Consider the following 18,091-nt stretch of genomic DNA (forward strand, 5'->3'; position numbering starts at 1 on the left):
AAATCTCTTGTGGAACACTTTGACAGCCCGGGCCATCCTTATTTTAAAAGGATGCATAAAAACTTCACAGAAGATCTACTGGAATGGAGTTGAAGAAAGGAGTGCCTTACGTGAAAGGAGCTGTTTCAGCACAGCATAATGAAAGTGAAGAACAGGACTGCAAAACCAGGGAGACAATAAATGTGAGGGACAGGGAAAACCAAGGCACTGTGGGCACTAGAACAAGTATAACCTCTCCATAGATACATGTGTGATAAAAATGAACAGAGAGATTTTAACCAGGAAAAAAATAAACACTTGGATAGCCATGCAATCAGAACAAGCAGGACAAAAAGCCTATCTAAATTTAAGATGGAGCTCTATTAGTTTATGGTGGGTTTACATTATGTGATTTCTTGCAATTGCCAAGACTAGGCTCGATGACCCAGGAATTCCTTAAATCCAGGCCAAAGACATGCAGTAGCTTTAAAACCTGATTCAAAGAAAGCAGCAAACCTAATCACTCAAATGCAAGGATGAAGTACTTAGAAACTAATTCTCCTCTAGCCTAAACCAAAGGCAGTGGATCCAAAGCAGGGAATTGTGAATATTGAAGACAACTGAGCGCTCTTTCCCTCTACTAACCTGCAAGAGACTTGCAACTATTAAGATGCTTCAGGTATGAGTATACAATTTTCTCTCTCAATCAATTTAGAAAGCAAAACTATCTGCTCTAAAACCAGAGCAATTTCTTCTTTTTAGCCCAACATACATTTTATGGATAGATCTCAAAAGTCTGAGGGTTAACATAGGCTCTAAAAGGTACAGAGCTCCTTTTCACATAACAATAAAGTCGCTCGTAATTATGGCTATGATTGATTTCATAAAAGTTCAGTAGATACAATCTTGATGCTGAATACCCCCAAGCCTGTAAAAATGTACACTGAGTAATAATGCATTGCTTTTATATGCAAGGCTAAAATACCAGAAAATACCTTCGATTCAAAGAACACCACCCACAGTAGGGATCCTTTGCAGATAAGCATTCTTGCTCGGAAACATATCTACTGCAATTTGCAACTGGTATTCTTCTCACCTAAAACCAAAGAATGCAATAATACGCTGAATTAAAATAGCCTCCAGAAACAGGGAAATTGAGGGTTACCGTTAAAATTCTGAGAGCAACCAAGCACAATCCCTTCTGGGAAGTTTCCTTACAGACTCCCCTCTGCCAGGAGACCTTTGGATAGAAATATGCGGCCTATTTTACACACACTGCATTTTGTCATCAGATGATGAAACTCCTCTGACAATGACAATTTGGTTGTACTACTCAAAGGCCAGCATGGACAGAGTAATGCAGGAAAGACTGATTAGCATAGTGAGTTATAGGTAATAATAGAAAAGAGGCGTATTTTACAAATAACGCTCTGCTTAGCAGCATAGTTTTCCTCTCACCAGAACTGAAATTTTTAAATGATAGATGAAGATGCATCCAAAAATGCATGCGCAAAACAAAATGCATCTGTGTTTACATCAACATGTCAGGTAACTGCATGTGCACACTGGAACAAGCGCATGCAACTACTTAGCATGCATGCAAGCAAATGCTATTTCAATAAGCAAATATAAATAATTGTGGCTGTATTGTATATATCTATACTTGTACATTCAGCTTGAATATCCTAGTCAGCCATTTTCAGAAAAGGAAAGGAAAAAGAAAAAGAGAAAGCTGTTTACAAATACAATAATGCTATTAATAACAGTGCTAATTAATAATTTTAATAAGAAAAATATTCCTGATTCAAACCATTTGTTTACAAATCTGTAAAAATCAAAAGTTTCTATGTTTAGTGAACAGAAAGAAGGATATATAGCTTTCTGCAGAACTGCATATACTTTTTCCAACTACAAATTTTAAAATTCAGTTTATCTGAAAGTGTTTGAGATTTAATTTCAGAAACTAGACAACATCTTAGACGACTAGCAAGTAGAAATAAAGACAGTGTAGATGCCTTATTTAAGCTACAAGAGATGATTAGAAAGGCATTTATTCCTAGAAGCCGTTGCTCCTCTGTAACAAGTTGCTCTTGCCAAAGAAAACGCGAGTCTTTCCTTTGAATATTTACATATATTTTTGACAGAAATTTTGAAACCTTCTGCATTTGTGATAGATGGTTTGTATCAGTCAGGAGTTGTCCCACCAACTTACCCACTCTCTCAGACGGCAGGTTAAAATGGTATGTCCACTGCTGGAGAAGGGATCTTACTGTAATGTAAATGAAGGTAACCAAGTGCTGGGTAAAATCCTGTCCGGCTAAGATGGACAGCCAGCCCTTATATTTTCACTTCCATCTTCCCAGCTGCTGGCGAGACAACGGAATTTGCTGAGTTGATGCTCAGCAGCCCCGCTGCTGGGCATGCTGCAATGACTACACAGGTTCCTGGGAGCCACTGTTGGGATGCGGCTCTGACTCAGATGCCCACACGCAGCAGCTTCCAGGGATTGCCGGACTTCTTGGCCTCACTATGCATACACATTAACCACTTCTAATTCTGGGGTTGTTTTGTTTATTTGTTTGTTAAGTCTAGGCCTAACTGAAGATAGTGAGAACTTTATCACTGACTTCATCAGGACTAAGACTTCAAACCCATCTCTCACGAACTAAGAAATTTCTCCACATCAGAAAATGCATAATTGAATAGCAAGCCCTGGCCTACCAATACCTGGATTACCACTTCAGAGGAGCTCAATCTCCAAAGAGTCTACAAGTTTTGTTTGCAACCTCCAGGCTTGATTCTGCATGATTCCAGCCTCCAGGAAAAAAGAGAAAAAAAAAGCCTCTCTTGATTGAATGACATAAAATAATCATGGGATTAAGGGCTTTGCTGGATCAGAACAACAGTGGGCAGCACCATGGAAACAGAAGCTCTTCTGAGCTCTGCAGAAATGCAACCAAAACTTAGAGAACATAGCCCAGTCTTAGGTATAAAGCTGGTAACTGCAATTTGGATGTTTAAGTTTGGACTCTGACCCATAATGATGCTTCACCTCTAAAGTGTCAGAAATCCTTAGAGCAACAGTTTATTTTATTATTATTATTTTTAATGCTGTGCTTACCTTATTGGCAGATGACAGATAGATGTAGTTATTATCTACTGGATCAAGTCGAAGTTTGGGGAAAATAGAGGTTTCTTCTTTAATTTCATATAAAACCTCTGGGCAGTTAGATTCCATATCCTCATTAAGAATAGCCTAAAACACATGAAAGAAAATTATTCACAAACCCTTTTATTGATCAGTTAGTATTTTAACCAAAAGACTAATTTCTGTCTTTTCAGTAACTACACCAGAGTCTCTGAGATGATTTACTGTGCCCTGATACTGTTTACCTACTGCACTGGGTCTCACGCTGTGGAAAGATGGAAGAAAAGACCATCAGAACAGAATTTCTACAACATACACAGCAGCCACATTTTGCACTGAACCTGGCACTGCTTTAGTGTATGAAACATCCCACTCACCAAGTATATTCATGACTGTCACAGAAACTGAATATGGAAGAGACACCTATATCCCCATCATATTGTGTTAAGTACTCCTATGAGTGGAGAAGAGAGTACTAGTCCTCAGAAAACAAACTAACATCCAGGTACCCATAATGTAAAAGTGGATCTATGCAAGTAATTGACAACAGTCTCCAAGACAGAAGTTTCTTTGTGGCTTCTGTGAGTACACATCTAAAGTGGTTCTTTCTTATTCTGCTCAACGGTAGTTTTCCATCACCCTTCTCACCAAATTCAACAGAACTAGAGACCACAGAAACTTTATTTTGCAAGTTAATAAGCACACTAACATTGATACAAGTTTCTTCCATAAACATGACTAAACAAGGTCACGTTCATGGTCTCTACTGTGCTAAGGAGACATGAAAGACTTCAATTCTGTTTTTCATTACCAAAAGCACAGTGTGATCAAATAGACAAAAGCTTTTCAAGCTCTTTATTATATTCCTTTCCAACTGTCTGCAATAGAAACAAAAAATTAGAGTCATCCTTTGCAGTGTAGACAGGAAATACACATTCTAGCAAAACTCGGAAAAAAATAAAGCATAAAAGACCTCTGGCTGGATGGTTGAAAAGTTTCATAGTGAGATAAGATGACTTTCACTTCTAAGCGACTTATTTAAGCTAGCGTAGGTCAACTATTCAGAAGCTAAGGCAAAATGAGCCTTGAATTTTCTCTCTAATGGACAGCCATTCACATCATACAGGCCAACAAACAAATAAATATGCTCTTTTGACGTGCTCCCCAAATCTACCAATATTTAATATTTCCACTGGTAAATGAAAGGGTTTGTAGAAGGAGAGTGTCTGCTCCTTTAACAGTACCTGGTCAAGGACCTTTTCCAAGGCAACAAGGAAAAGGGAGGCAGTGATGGGAACCAAGTCTGGTCAGTAATAGAAATCGATGAGGGCATGAGACAATGTGGGAATCTTTATTCCAGCAGGGTTATCTGATAGAGGACTTCTAATCTGGGAGACAGTCACAAGACAAAAACTTCCCAGTCACTCTCGTCTCTGGGCTATTGAATTGCAGGTTCTGGTTCCAGGAAGGTCAACCTGGACTTTACAGCTGACAAGATTGTGAACCAGGAGAGCCACGGAGACTGGGAGGGGTGCAGAAACTGCAGAGTTCTGCAAACCCACAGGGATGTGTAGGGGCAGGAGGGACAAAGAGGTGGGGAGAGGTTTAAAAGGGTATAAGAGGGCCTGTCACATGTACCGGGGCCTGTCAGTGCACTTGTCTGGCCAAGTCCTGCGTCTGATCACCACAGTCTGTCCTATCTTCTCATATTTCCTCATTAAATCTTTCCTTGACTCTCTCTGTGCATATTCATACTGTCCCTCAGTGTGCACGCTGCAAGGACTACTTGCCAGCTCCTGGCCAGACCTGTGTGCGTGTGAGGGAACGTCAGTGCCAGCTGCTGGCGTCAGGCGGGGGGTGTAGCTGTCCCCAGCCTGTGGTGCCAGCAACTGGGGCGAGTGGGGTCCTAGCATCAGATACTGGAGCGAGTGGGGTCTTCTGCTCCCTGCCACGGGGTGGAGGCGGTCTGTGTTCCCAAATCAGCTACTGGGGGGGGCTGGCGCGGGTGAGGCGAGTGCGGGCTCTGCACCAGCGGCTGGAGTGGGGCTGCAGGTTGCAGCCCCTGTGCCTGGTGCTGGCTGCTGGAGGGGGCCACGTGTCTGTGTCTTCCCCAGCCTGGTGTGTGTGGGGTGTGCCTGTGTATTTGCCAGCAAACTTTAAGCTGGACCAGGCAGCGAGTAGCGGGCACCTTGGATCCAGGCAGGGGTATCAGGCGGGCAGGGGGGCCGTGCTGGTACGCCCAGGGGGACCTATGAATGCGGTGTGCGTGAGGGACGAGTCTGTGAGTGCTGTGTGTGTGCAGCAAACTTCAGGCTGCACCAGCCAGTAGGCCACCCGTAAAGTTGGTAAGCTGGCCGAGAAACCGGTCACGGGTGCTAGGCAGACAGAGCAGCCATGCCGGTACTTGAAGGATCCACACGTGTGTGTGCCTGTGAACCTGGAGAGCGCTCTGTGTGTGCCTGCACCAGTGACCTTCCGTCTCTACCAGCTGGAGAGGAGGAACGGGCCTCATCTGTCTGTATCTGTGTTTTACATGAGGCCCGTGTGTAAGTGCTGCTGAAGGCAGCCCGTGTGTCTCTAGATACGTGCTCAGCTTTGCTGCTGGTGAGACCTGCAAAGGGGAAGGCAGCAGCCGCATCCCCAGCCTGGGCTGAGACCCTAGGACCCCAGGCACCGGGCTGGGTCCCAGCGGTCCTTGGCTGGAGCAACTGGAGGGGACAGCCACGCTCTTTACCTCACTTAACAGAAAATCAAAGCAAGGAAGTAAACAAAAGACAGAGTAAATGAGAACTCCACAGTCCATAAATTGATTACCGTGGGCATTAGCAGATTAATGAAATGCTTCCATGAATTCTAAACAGGGTACATAATTGCTTTTGGAAGTTACCTTGTTCTCCAAGTAACAATACAGTAGTTACTTCACAAACAAACAAAAAAGAAATTCAGAGATTCAGGGTGGTATATCTGTTTATAATCCAGTGTCTAAACAATAGGAAAAAATACTGCATTTGAGCATGGTAGTAGCTGATGCAGAAGGGAGGAATTCCCACACTCCACTTACCTTCAGTAACTGTCCATCATCTGTTCCCAGAAAGAGAACTATCTGATTTAAAACAACTGTGCCATAAACAGCTGCTAATCCAGAGTGAATCAAGGTAGGTGATTTCTTGATTGATCGTTCCTCCTGAAAATCAGATATAGGAGAAAATCATTACAGAACTATTCACCTGTACTGCAAAATGTTAATTAAAAAAAAGAGAATCCCTGGAAAGATTCTCAGAAAACTCAACTTCAGAAAATAGTGTGGGTGACATTTTTATTCTGGCAGAATTTCAGAGCAGCATATCTTTGGAAATGTCACATAAAACTACATTTTTATACATGGCAACTGGTCATATCCATGATAGGGATTACATATTCTGCAGCTAAACCACTGATCTCAGTGGGACACAAATTTAGTCTAATAGCAGCACATTACTTTGCAAAAAAAAAAAAAATTCTCTTTCTGGGGACATAAGCCCCCAGACCTATTCTGGATTGCCAGTACTTCTCAATGAAGCCATGTTTTCCCATCACCTGACATCATGTATTATAAGGGCTACGTATACACTCAGTAACCTCTTTTAAAGGCATGCAAATGTTCTGGAGAAAGCAGACTTCAAACACACAGCCTTTTTTTTCATGTCAGAAAATGAAGAGCTTCATCCGCCTGCATGGTTTCCTGCTTTACACTAGAGGAAGTTGAGACCTTATTACATAAATATAAAAATTATGTAAAGCAGCATAAAGTTCATGTCAGGGAGAGCAAAAAGGTATTTCCATGAACTTTAAAATCAAAATGTTACCTACAATTCTCTGTCCAAACTGGATGAAGTTAAGAGTCAAATGTGTGAAAGCAGCTCATGAAAGAAAAAATTGTGCAGGAAATCCCTGTATTTTGTGGAACAAGAAACCCCAAGCCAAATAACCCAGACCTATCACCTTTACCGTAGACAACCAAGTTTTGGGAGGAAGCCCTTACTGTGTGAGGGATTGGGAGAAGAGCTCAGGCAGAACCATGTCTTTGGGAACAAGCCCCATACATCAGCATAAAATGCCTAGAATTTCAGCCTCAAGGACAGATCCCTAAACCTACAGGAGCCTTCTGAGAACTTATTTTGCTTTAACACACAAGAGACAGTGTAAGAAGGGACCTCTAAAATCCACATTTTGCAGAAATGTGAATGCATTTCTCAAAGTTATGAAGCAAATCTCTAACATGGTAACAGCTGAATCCAGCTCTCCTGCATGCTAGGATGATGGCTTAACCCCAAAAAGCCTTCCCATATAGAAATACATTTTTTCTGAACAGCAATCCTAAGTCAATTAAAATCTTTTTCAGTCATCTGAATTATTTTAATTAGCTTGCAAGAACTGCCACTTGGAGTAAAAGAAGACTTGATTAACTTTCATATTTAAAGATCTTTTTTTTTTTTTTTTTTTTAATGCAACAGGAAGAAGACATAGGAACTGTCATGTACTGGCACAGAACTTCAATAAAACCCAGTTTGGTATGAGACTTCAGTACCATGGAGATCTGTGTTATATATGGGAAAAAAAAACCTGATTGCAAGCATTTTGAAGTGGAAAAAGCTAACTCATTTTTTTATTAGATCAGAGGGTAACAAACTCCAGCACTGGTGCAGACACTGAGCCCTCGCTCAGACCAAGGAGTGAGGAGATGAAGTGTTCCAGGCTTTGATTTCCAAGAGAATTAGGATTTTTTTCTCAGTGCACCATACAGCAGCGTGAGGAAGACAAACCACCCTAAGTTCCTTGCAGACTCCATACAATAAGATCGCAGAAGAGGGGAGGACTCACCCAGTCTCTGAAAAGCTTTGCTGCCAGATTTTATTTTGACCCACATACTAGTAAAAGAACTAGTGTCATATCAGTGCATCCTCCTCATCTGACTGAGGAACCGGTACTGACAAGTGTGGAAGCCTCCTCCCCTCACTCTGTTTGCTAGAGGGAGGGTCAATGCGACATTGAGCTAATACAGATACGGAGAGGAGGAATTCAGATGGTGGGCAGTCACAACAAAAAATGTCTCCTCTCCTTTGCAACCTCTTTCTCCAGCATGCCCATTCCCTCCAGGGTGCAGCTGCTGCTTTCACCCTTCTGTCATCCCTCTTCCAAGTGCATTTATTTTTTTAACAAGCCCTTTTACTTCTTCCACTGTGACTAATGGGGTTACAGCACTGTAGGGCCTTCCCGAGCTTTTTCTTTCACAGATAAATCCAGCCCTAAAACACATTTACAGTCTAAACTTCCCTTATACTTGAAGAGTCATTCATCTCCACAGTCATCTACGCTGTAACACTTCCAGTCTCATTCAAAAACTAGAAATGCAAAAGAAAAGACAGTACTGCTGCAGAAGACTTTTTTTTTTTTTTGTAAATTCTTCAGTTCCACCCTTCTATTTTATTGTAATGTTCCCCAAAATCTTCACATAAACAGGTAAGCTTAGAGATCTCGACTTAACTTGCATCTTGCTTTTAAGATCAACCCTTCTATGCTGTTTGGTTATTGGCATGAAAGGTATTTATACTCCTTTCATATTTTGCATCTCTTTTTCAGATTTATCTCTGTATGATTCCAGCTGCAGCAATCACATTCCCACTTCTAGTTTCTGTCTTGATTTCCTCTTCATTCTTTTACATTGCACACCTCAGAGGAAAGGGCAGCATTTTAGCTCACTCAACATTCAACATACTGCAGTTGGCCAAAAGGCAAAAGTTAAGGGTTTGCAAATCCAGAGTGAACAAATGGGTGCAGCTATACAAAAGGGCACAAAACTTGTGAGCATTGTATAGCAATAGCCAACACTTCCAATACAAAAATGTCTTTCCTAGAGGGAAAAATCTTATGGAAACTCATTCTTCTTCTGAACTTCACCACCCTTCAAACTCTTCCATCAATTGTTACTACATCAGAGGGCAACAAATATTGGTGCATGCAGTGAGCCTTTATTATGGCTAGGAGTCAAGGAGATGAACTGTTCCAAAATTTTATTTCCATCAGGTTTTTTAAGTGGTATATTGCACAGCAATGCCGGGAGGACAAACCCAGGTGTGCAAACTGCAAAACATGAGGGAGGGTGGCAGGAAATGAGAGGGTCTTCATGGAGAAAGATCCTGAGCCTCACGCTGCAAGGCAGGAGGGACAGTCAGATGCTACTCTCGTGGAAGAGGCTGATGGAGGCTCCTGAGGCACGGGAGGCTAGAAACGTGTGACTTCTTGCAGCAGAAGAAATGCTCCTACTCCACCCTCAGTTCTGAATTTACAGAATCAGTGAAGCGCGCTAATAAGCAACGAGGGAGAACAAGCTCCATTAAAGAAGGCTTTGAAACCAACTGGGCTTGAACTGAGCACTAGCAGAGAGCAAGAGGAAGTGGTGGGTGACAGTGGTTGGAGATTCCCTTCTGTGAGAGATGAAGGCACACATCTGCTAAACAGTCGTGCTGTTAAAACGGGTTTCTTTTTTTAGGGGCCCTGATCCAGTACATTGCAGAGAGACTGCCAATGATTTTCCATTCCTTAGACTACCACCCACTGTTGCACACCCACATGGGCACCTAAGACGCTGCCTGGAGCAAATCAGGACTACAGAGCTCTGGGGGCAAAGTGAAGGAGATAGGACCCCAGGTTTTGTCAGTCCTACGGGGCCGGTGAAGGGTGATGCTTTCCTGGATTTGCTACTCACAAACAAGTACAAGAACTGAACGGAGATGTGATAATCAATGGCAGTCTCTGCTGTAGTAACTGTGAAATAACTGAGTTCAGGATCCTGAGGGCAGAGAGGAAAGAACAGCAGAGTACAGACCCCTGGACTTCAGGAGACCAGACTTCAGCTTGTTCAGGGAACTGGTTAGCGGGATCCCTTCGAGAGGCAGCTTTGAAGGGAAAAGGAGTTGAGGAAAGCTGTCAAATCTTTTGGGACAAGCACAAAACTCAGGAAAACAAGCAGACATATCAGGAGATGGGCTAGATAAGTAGGGAAGTCATGATTTAACTACAACACAGAAAAACAACATAAAGGATGTGGTAGCAGGAACGAGTTACCAAGGAGGAACTGTCTCTACATATAGGGAGAGCATCAGGAAAACCAAAGCTCACCCGGTGTTGAAACTGGCTAAGGATGCTATGGGCAACAAGAAGAGTTTCTACTACCACAAGAGCAATGGAAGAATAAACAATGACAAGGTGGGCCTGCTGCTGAATAGGGCAGGGGATTTATTGACAGGGGATGCAGATAAAGCTCTGATTTTACTGGCAAGGTCTTGCAGGCCTTTGTGCCTAAGAGTTCAAGGAGGAGTGAAACTACTAGTATCGGAAGAGGATTAAGCCAGGGGTCTCTTAAGAAATCTCATTTCTAGGGAACAGATGGGATCTGTAGGAAGATGCTGAGAGAGTGATGTTACTGCAAGGTCATTCTCTCATACTTCAGAGATTGTGGAGATCAGAGAAAGTCTCCAACAAATGAAGAAAGGCAAACATTGCAACCCATCTTCAAAAAGGACAAGAAGGATGACCTGGGGAACTACACCCTGGTCAGCCTCACTTTTTGCCTGGGAAAATCATGGTGCAAATCTTGGAAGCCATTTCAGGGCACAAGAAGGAGAAGATGGTGACTGGGAAAAGCCAGCATAGATTTAACAGGGATAACTCATGCCTGACCAACCAGATTGTCTTCTGGGATGAAATGACCTGAGTTGTGGAGGAGGGTAGGACAGTGGGACAGTAGGACAGTGTCATTTACTTTGGCTTTAGCAGGGCTCTTGACACCATTTCCCACAGCCTTCTTGTATCCAAGTTGAGATGTTACAAGGCTATACAGCAGGACTGCTGGATGGGTCAAAAACTTGATGGATCATCAGGCTCAAGGGATATCAGTTAATGGTTTGTACTCTACCTACAGACTAGTTACGGGTGGAATTCCTTGGGGAACCTACCCTGGGACATGTCCTACTCAGTATGTTTATCAAGGACATGGAGAAATACACGGTGTCAGAGGGATGGGAGATGCAGAGCCAAGCTCTTTACTAAGGTGCATGCAGGACAACAAGCAATAATGTCCACAAACTAAAAAAGGGAGGTTTCCAGTGGATATGACACTTTAAATAAGAAAAATCATGATAAGGACAATTTTGCAGAATAGGTTGTGCAGTTTCCATCCATGGAGTTTTCAAGCTCCAACAGGACAAAGCCCGGCGCAACCCTGTCTGATCTCGGAGCTGACCCTGCTGCATGCAGGAAGCTGAACTGGAGACCTCCTCTGAGGCTCTTTCCAACCCGAATGACTCTCTGGTCCCAAGGAAGAAGTCCTCTGTCCAGGAGTCCCCAGGCTCTCAAAAGTTCTCACTCAGAACACCTCGTGAAGCCAGACGACAAAAGCAACTCTTCTTCTTACTGGTAATGTGAGAATTTAGAAGTCTCGTGTGGCTTACTTCCCACACCAAACATGGGCAAACCGAAACTGGAAATTCACTGCAACTGGGCGGAAATATTCACTCTAGAAATGTTAATTCGATAAGTCTGTCAAACATCAGATGAAATACTAGCAGCCTGGTAATACACAGGAGATGACTTTACCACTGGAAAGTTAATTACAGGGTCAATTTTTGATACCAAATGATATTTACAAGTCCGTAAATCTCCCCTTAAATAAAAGATCATGAATCTTTTGGAATGAGTTACCAGACAAATTCAAATGTCATTCCTGCAAATTAATGGTCATGATTAAACTGATGCAACTCCGGTGACTTCAACACCTGATTCTACCAGCTAAGATTTGTCCCAGGCTTACAAATTATGCTCGATAAATTAAGGAGCACGTACCGACTCACATACTTATCACCCACTGAATGACACAAAAATTCAAAGAACAGGCTGTTATGTATCCTTACTTGCATTAAACAGCAGATGAAAATTCAACAGAAATATCTTATCATTTAGCAACCGTCTCAGCCAATTTTCATTTTTTAGGATTTTCTCCCTCAAATATTGCAGAGCCCTTTCCTTACCATGCAACTTTTTTCAACTGCGAATCTAATTTTCAGATTTCTCGTTACGGTTAGATAATTTCCTATAACTCTCTCCTGTTGATGTTACCTCATTTAAGCACTCTTCTAATACATCTGCTTATCTGTGATCCACAAGATCCTGGGATCTCTGGGAGAGATCTGAGATTCTAGTAGCTCCTGTTCAGCCATGGAACAACAGAAGCAAAGCCTTTCTTAAAGCTCATGAGCTACTGGAACACGTTTGTGAAAGGTTACAGCGTGCCTTGTATATCCTGGCTAAGGAGCTTCTACTTTATAATTATGAACCACCAAAATGTTTGTTAGTGCTCAGTCATACTTCTGAAAAGAAACTGAGAATCAGATTTGGCAATTTCAGATTTAATGACTATGGAAATCGTGAAGATGATGTACTTACGTACACACAGTTTATGCTATCAAGTTCAATAACATACACCTCAACAGTGTACGTAAGCAGATATACTCAAAATGAAGAGATATGGATAAGAGGAAAACAAGTTGAATACAAAATTGCAAAATATTTTCACAGCTTCATCTAAGACTTCATTTTTCTCTTGCTAGTTACACATCATGTTTCTGGAAATACAATGTTACATACATCCAGAATAAACACCGCCAAGTAGGACAAAATGCTCTGTGCATTGCATTTCTTGCATACTGCAAGAAATTAAGCAGAATTAGCTTCTTCTCGTAAGCAGAGATTCCGAAGAATTTGTAGGAGTCAAATACTTTTTGATAAAGCTGGTAAGCAAAGATCTTAAAAATTACTGATTTTGAATGACAGAGTTAAATCCAGCATATAATCTTACTGCAAATGTCAACGTTGGCCTAAGTTGTGATCCGAGACCAAAGAGATCACACACCTACAATGAGTTCCTACAGGACGGTAAGCAATTTGGCACCAATCCAGTGAGGTACTCAAGTTCACACTTAACCTTAAATGCATGGGCATCTCCCCTGAAGAAGACAGAACTACTTACATGCCTAACGTTAAATATGCCCTTAAGTGCTTTACTGGGCTAGGGCCAGAAAGCTCGGTACCTTACAGGAATGAGCTCACGGTGGGGCATGCAGCAATAGCACGGCAGGGAAGTCAGGAGCACGAACACCTCCGGGTAAGCCCCTCTTGCAGTGTGCTATTCAGAATCACAGTGCCAACACAGTGCAAGCACAAGCAGCCGCGTGGGTACAGAGAGGTATGAGGATGTCTTGCCTAAAAGTAATCAGAGTAATTACAGAAATGTGAGGAATGACAGGATCGGAAGACAAACTGCCACCGATCCCTAACATACTCTTACTACAGACTGTATTCCTGCAGTGAGGAAATTGTATTTGCAGTCCCTACACAAACTGACAGGACGTGTCCGTGCACACACACCTCATCACACCGCATCTGAGCTCTACAATTCAAGTGCACCCAGCAAAGGCAACTAAGACCCGCAGCACACTACAACGCTTAGCATCTTCAACGCAAAAGTCAGGATCATGTTTGACAAGCTCCACCAGCCACAAACACCATCCAGGACTTGAATTCCAGGCGATCATACTGTTATAACGCACTCTTTTCCTCTGTACCGACACTGTCTTCAAAAGACTGGACAGAGAGGCACACGTAAGCGCTGCTGCTTGTCTACGCGCCCTCTACAACATGCTCCTGATGCTCTGTGCTCCAAAGCAGCCCTTTCTGGCCACAGCCCGTGCCAGGGATGGCACACACCTTCCTCGCATGCTGCGTGCTGTCTGACACGCTGCGCGCTATCTTCCTGCCAGCTCCGTACTCTGCACGCTTCTGAGTCAGAGAAGGGTATGTTCCACTTTCGCAGGGACTCATGATTTGGTGAGAGACAGTAGAAGGATCTGGACTCAAACAACCCAGAAGCAGCAGCATATGGGCCTGTCATCCACAAAAGTATTCTGCATTAGCCTAGCCTAACCTTCTGTACTATAAAAAACATATTACAGCTGAACTAGATGCATTTATTTATATGTTTATAAACTATAAGCACATATCATTAGCTTAAAAAAGGGAACACAGTTAGTCATGTAACGTTACAGGTCGTATTACTACACAACACCCCGATGTCCTGCGATCTCACAAAATATTAAAATACCATTTTCCCATCAGTGGTAAACTGTACGTACTGTTGTGCCAAAATACCATGATTAATGACATCACTGTAGTTAAGGACATAATGTCAGGCAATCACTTTGGTCATTTTTAATGTTGGGATTCCCCAGCACTGTGTGCCCAAATATAATCTACATTTCCAGGAGGGAGACAAGCTTTTTAGGTTACGAAAGTAACTTTGGAGTAACAGAAGTCTGATCTAAATCAGACAGATCCTTTGATGTGCGTATCACTGATTTTTCGTATTCAGCCATTTGGATGCGATGGAGAAAGGAGATCGAGAGGAACATAGGTCAGAGAGGTATCTGCCTCACCTGACATGTGTTACCTCACCCTGTGAATTCCCAGGGACTCCTCTGGAATTTCTAGCACAGGGCTTTGAAAAGTGCTTATAAAGGATCTGCTGCCCAGGGAGGTTTCATTTCTCTGCTTCTGCATGCTCAGAAAGCACCTTATGAAGAAAACCCGTGAGTAATTAGAAATAAGGAATACAAACTGCAAATCCAACTAGCAAACAGATATTTTGGGATGAGGACGAGACTTCAGATTCAATCAGCAAGTTTGCCTTGTGAGAGCACCATAATCACGCACTAAGTTACAAACTGGCACTGGATGTCAAAGAACTGGCTCTGGCTCTGTTGTGAGAGTTCCACTGTTTACTTCAGCACAGTTGTTTCACCCACATGGTGAAATGGGTGTTCCCATTCATAATGACATCCTCTGACACTGGCAATGGTGTTGCAATTCAGCAGGAAAACGTGCAGACTGAATCATATGTGCCCTCTGGTAGCTTTTATTTGGAAGAATCTTGGCACTCTGCTCTGCTGTGGGCTAGATTTTGTCGCCCAGGAGAAACTACTACACTTCTTTCAAGGAGTTTCCAGCAAACTCCTGTCATAACAGCGTAAGGATTAAGGGGTTAAGCTGCAGACTCTGGAACTGCAAAAAGATACGGCTTGCTTTACGGTGCTTGCTCGATCCCCTGTGGTTCTCCCTGATACTTTTCAGCATTGTTCCTTTTACCACAGCTCTGAAAAGACTCTGAGTGTGACCTGAAAGCACGTATGGGCCTTGCAAAAGCACCTTCTCGTCTTGAACTACATTTTTAGCTTCCCAGATTTCCTTTTTAGCACATTTCTTTACTAGCTGCCAAGGCCACAGCAAAGCAGGTAGCCTTGCCCACCCTCCCTCCATGTGCACAGGCCACCCCACAAAGGAGGAAGTGTTACAGAAGGAGGTGACCAGGGGATCTCCATGGGGTACCGCTTACCTCTGAAAATGTAACCACTGAGACAACAAAGACATACTGGCTATTGCTGTCTGCTGTGCGTGCTTGTCTGGGGGGGCTTGTGGGCCCTCTTGAGAAAGGCCAGTCCTGGGAGGTCTGGAGAACACCCACCACCGAGCCAGCAAGCATAAATAACTCATGAGCAATGGGCATAACAACAAGCACAGCCCAGTGCACAAAAGTCAAACCGATAGGCTTTTTTTCCATTTCTGATGTAGCTGCAATGACACGAGATGTGAATGCACAGAATAAGGTAGGAGATGCTTTATCTAGGCTCTATGGAAAATACAACGAGGTATGACTAATTCTTGGCAGAAAAGGGCGCACTGAGTGAACAGCCTGAGTCTTGAGCCTGACCCAGGATGCCCTCAGGTGTTCCCTCAGACACATCCTTCCTGAGACATAGTTGGGAGGGACGCTCCAGGATCTGTTAAGGGATCGTCTCTTTAGAAACAGAAAGAGCTGCATAGATCTTCAGGGCTGCCAGAGCGAGGGCTGATGCGCAAAGCCGATCACGGCTCTGAAGTTCCCCTGAACTTCACGCGCCTTCGGGTCCGCTCGCCGGGGACGGCCCTCGAGTCATGCACAGCAGCACCGGCAAAAGCAGCGCCAGCGACAACACCGGCACGCAGGGCGAAAGCTTAGCAAAACGACGGCCAGACTTACGCAGTGGTTCTCGTTGACGGCGAAGTGCGTGGAGGCGCAGGCTTGCTCCTTCATCTCCTCCATCCCGAAGATGCAGACGGCGGTGGCGTTCCAGGTCTTGGTGCTGTGGCTGTGGTTGAAGACGCCCACCCACCAGCCCTTCTCTCCCTGGCGGATGAGGCTGGAGGAAACGATGAGGCTCCTGCACCCACAGTCCAAATACACCTGGCCTCGCAGGGAGAAGCCGCGCTCCGAGGGCTGCAGCTGGTGCAGGACGGCCATGCTCGGCGGCTCCGGGTCCTTGCCCGACTTGGCCTTCCAGCGGTAGTAGGGGAAGAAGAGGTGGCCGCCCCACCACAGCGCGTCGACGAAGTGCAGGGGCTCCACGTGGTACTTGATGATGCCCAGCTCCTCGCTGGGCAGCAGCGAGTCCGTGGGGCGCACGGTGATGGCGGTCGTCTGGTCCGACTCGGAGGGCTCGCAGTCCTCCTTCGCCTCGCGGCGGCCGGCCGAGTAGGTGGCCGCCACCGCCAGGTACCAGGCGCCGGCCTGCTGGAACACCACGCCGGCGGTGGAGCCGCCGGGCAGGCAGCTCACCACCTCGGTGCGGTTGAAGCGCTGCCGGTAGGCCGGCCGCTCCCACACCTCGCAGCTGCCCGACGCCCGCGTCCAGCCGGCCAGCAGCACGCCGCCGCCGCCGGCCTCCTCGTAGGGCAGCAGCAGCTTGCTGCGCACCCCGGGGGGCTCCCCGCAGCCCGAGCCCTCCGCCAGCGGCGGGACGCGGCGGCGCGGCCGCAGCTCGGGCAGCAGCTCGTAGAGGCAGCTGCCGCCGGCCACCAGCACGCCGCCGCCGCTCACCTCGATGTTGTCGATGGGGGCCCCCGGCAGCTCGAAGCACTGCGGGCCGCCGGCGCCCGCCAGCGCCGCCAGCAGGGGCGGCAGCAGCCAGCCGAGGGCGGCCGGCGGCGCCATGGGCGCGGGCAGGGCTCGGCTCGGCGCCGCGGGGCGCCTTTAGGTGGCGGCGGGCGGCGGGCGACGCTGCGCCATGCTGCGCCCGGGGCCGGCCGCCACCGCCGCCGCCGCCAACGCCGCCGCTCCCTCCTCCGCCGCGGCCCGGCGGGCGGGGAGTTCCTCTTTCGGGGCGGGGAGGAGGGGGCGCCTGTGCGGGAGAGAGAGGTGGGCCGGGCTCCTCCGGGAGGGCTGCCCAGGCGCCTCGCCTCGCCTCCCCTCCCCTCCCCTCCCCGCGCTCGGCTCCGCTCCGCGCCCCGCCGCCCCGGCCCGCCTCGCCGCGGACGAGGGGCGGGAGGCGGCCCCGCCGCCCGGCGTCCGGGGGGCCGGGGCGGGGAAGGGAAGGAGGGGAGGGAAAGCAGGGGAGGGGGCGAGGCGGGGCGCCGGGCGGCGCCGAGCCGTGCTGGGCCCCCCCGGAGCCTCGCCTCGCCCCCGGGGCGTCCCGCGGGGCCGGCACCCCCTCGGGGCACCGCCGTCAGGGCTCCGGGCCCGCCGCCTGGCAGCCCCGCGAGGGACAGTGCCGGTGTCCGTCAGGAGCTGGCGGTCTCGCTAACAAAGAGCCCGCCGGGTGTGGGCACCCCGCCCCGCTTCGGCCGGCCCTGCCCGCCCCGGTGCGCGCCCCGCCAGGTGGGGCGGGCGGGCGGCGTGCTCGGCTGGCAGAAAGCGGTCCTCTTCCAGATTTTTGTGGGGAAAGGGGGTTATGGAAGGTGTCAGAGACCCATTTTTGCGCTCTCCGTTGGGTGTCTCTGGGAAGTCTGTGTGAGGGTGGGCGTACGGCCCATGGCCGCTTCTACTGGGAAGGGGACATTCAC

General features: G+C 46.4%; 1 protein-coding gene across 1 annotated transcript in view; it reads right to left on the reverse strand.

Annotated features, from left to right (window-relative positions):
• The window catches only part of PLXNC1 (plexin C1), a 71,669-nt gene extending 54,333 nt beyond the window's left edge, over nucleotides 1-17,336 (reverse strand). The window contains exons 1-4 of the mRNA XM_080592881.1: nucleotides 16,293-17,336; nucleotides 6,189-6,311; nucleotides 3,101-3,235; nucleotides 975-1,075 (exon numbers count right to left, since the gene is read on the reverse strand). Coding sequence (XP_080449007.1) covers nucleotides 975-1,075; nucleotides 3,101-3,235; nucleotides 6,189-6,311; nucleotides 16,293-17,243 — 1,310 coding nt within the window. The 5' untranslated portion in view covers nucleotides 17,244-17,336. The remainder of the gene's footprint in view (nucleotides 1-974; nucleotides 1,076-3,100; nucleotides 3,236-6,188; nucleotides 6,312-16,292) is intronic.
• Nucleotides 17,337-18,091: the final 755 nt, after the last annotated feature.

The sequence above is a fragment of the Anser brachyrhynchus genome (genome assembly GCF_964034855.1).
Source record: "Anser brachyrhynchus genome assembly, chromosome: 1".
Lineage (NCBI taxonomy): Eukaryota > Metazoa > Chordata > Aves > Anseriformes > Anatidae > Anser > Anser brachyrhynchus.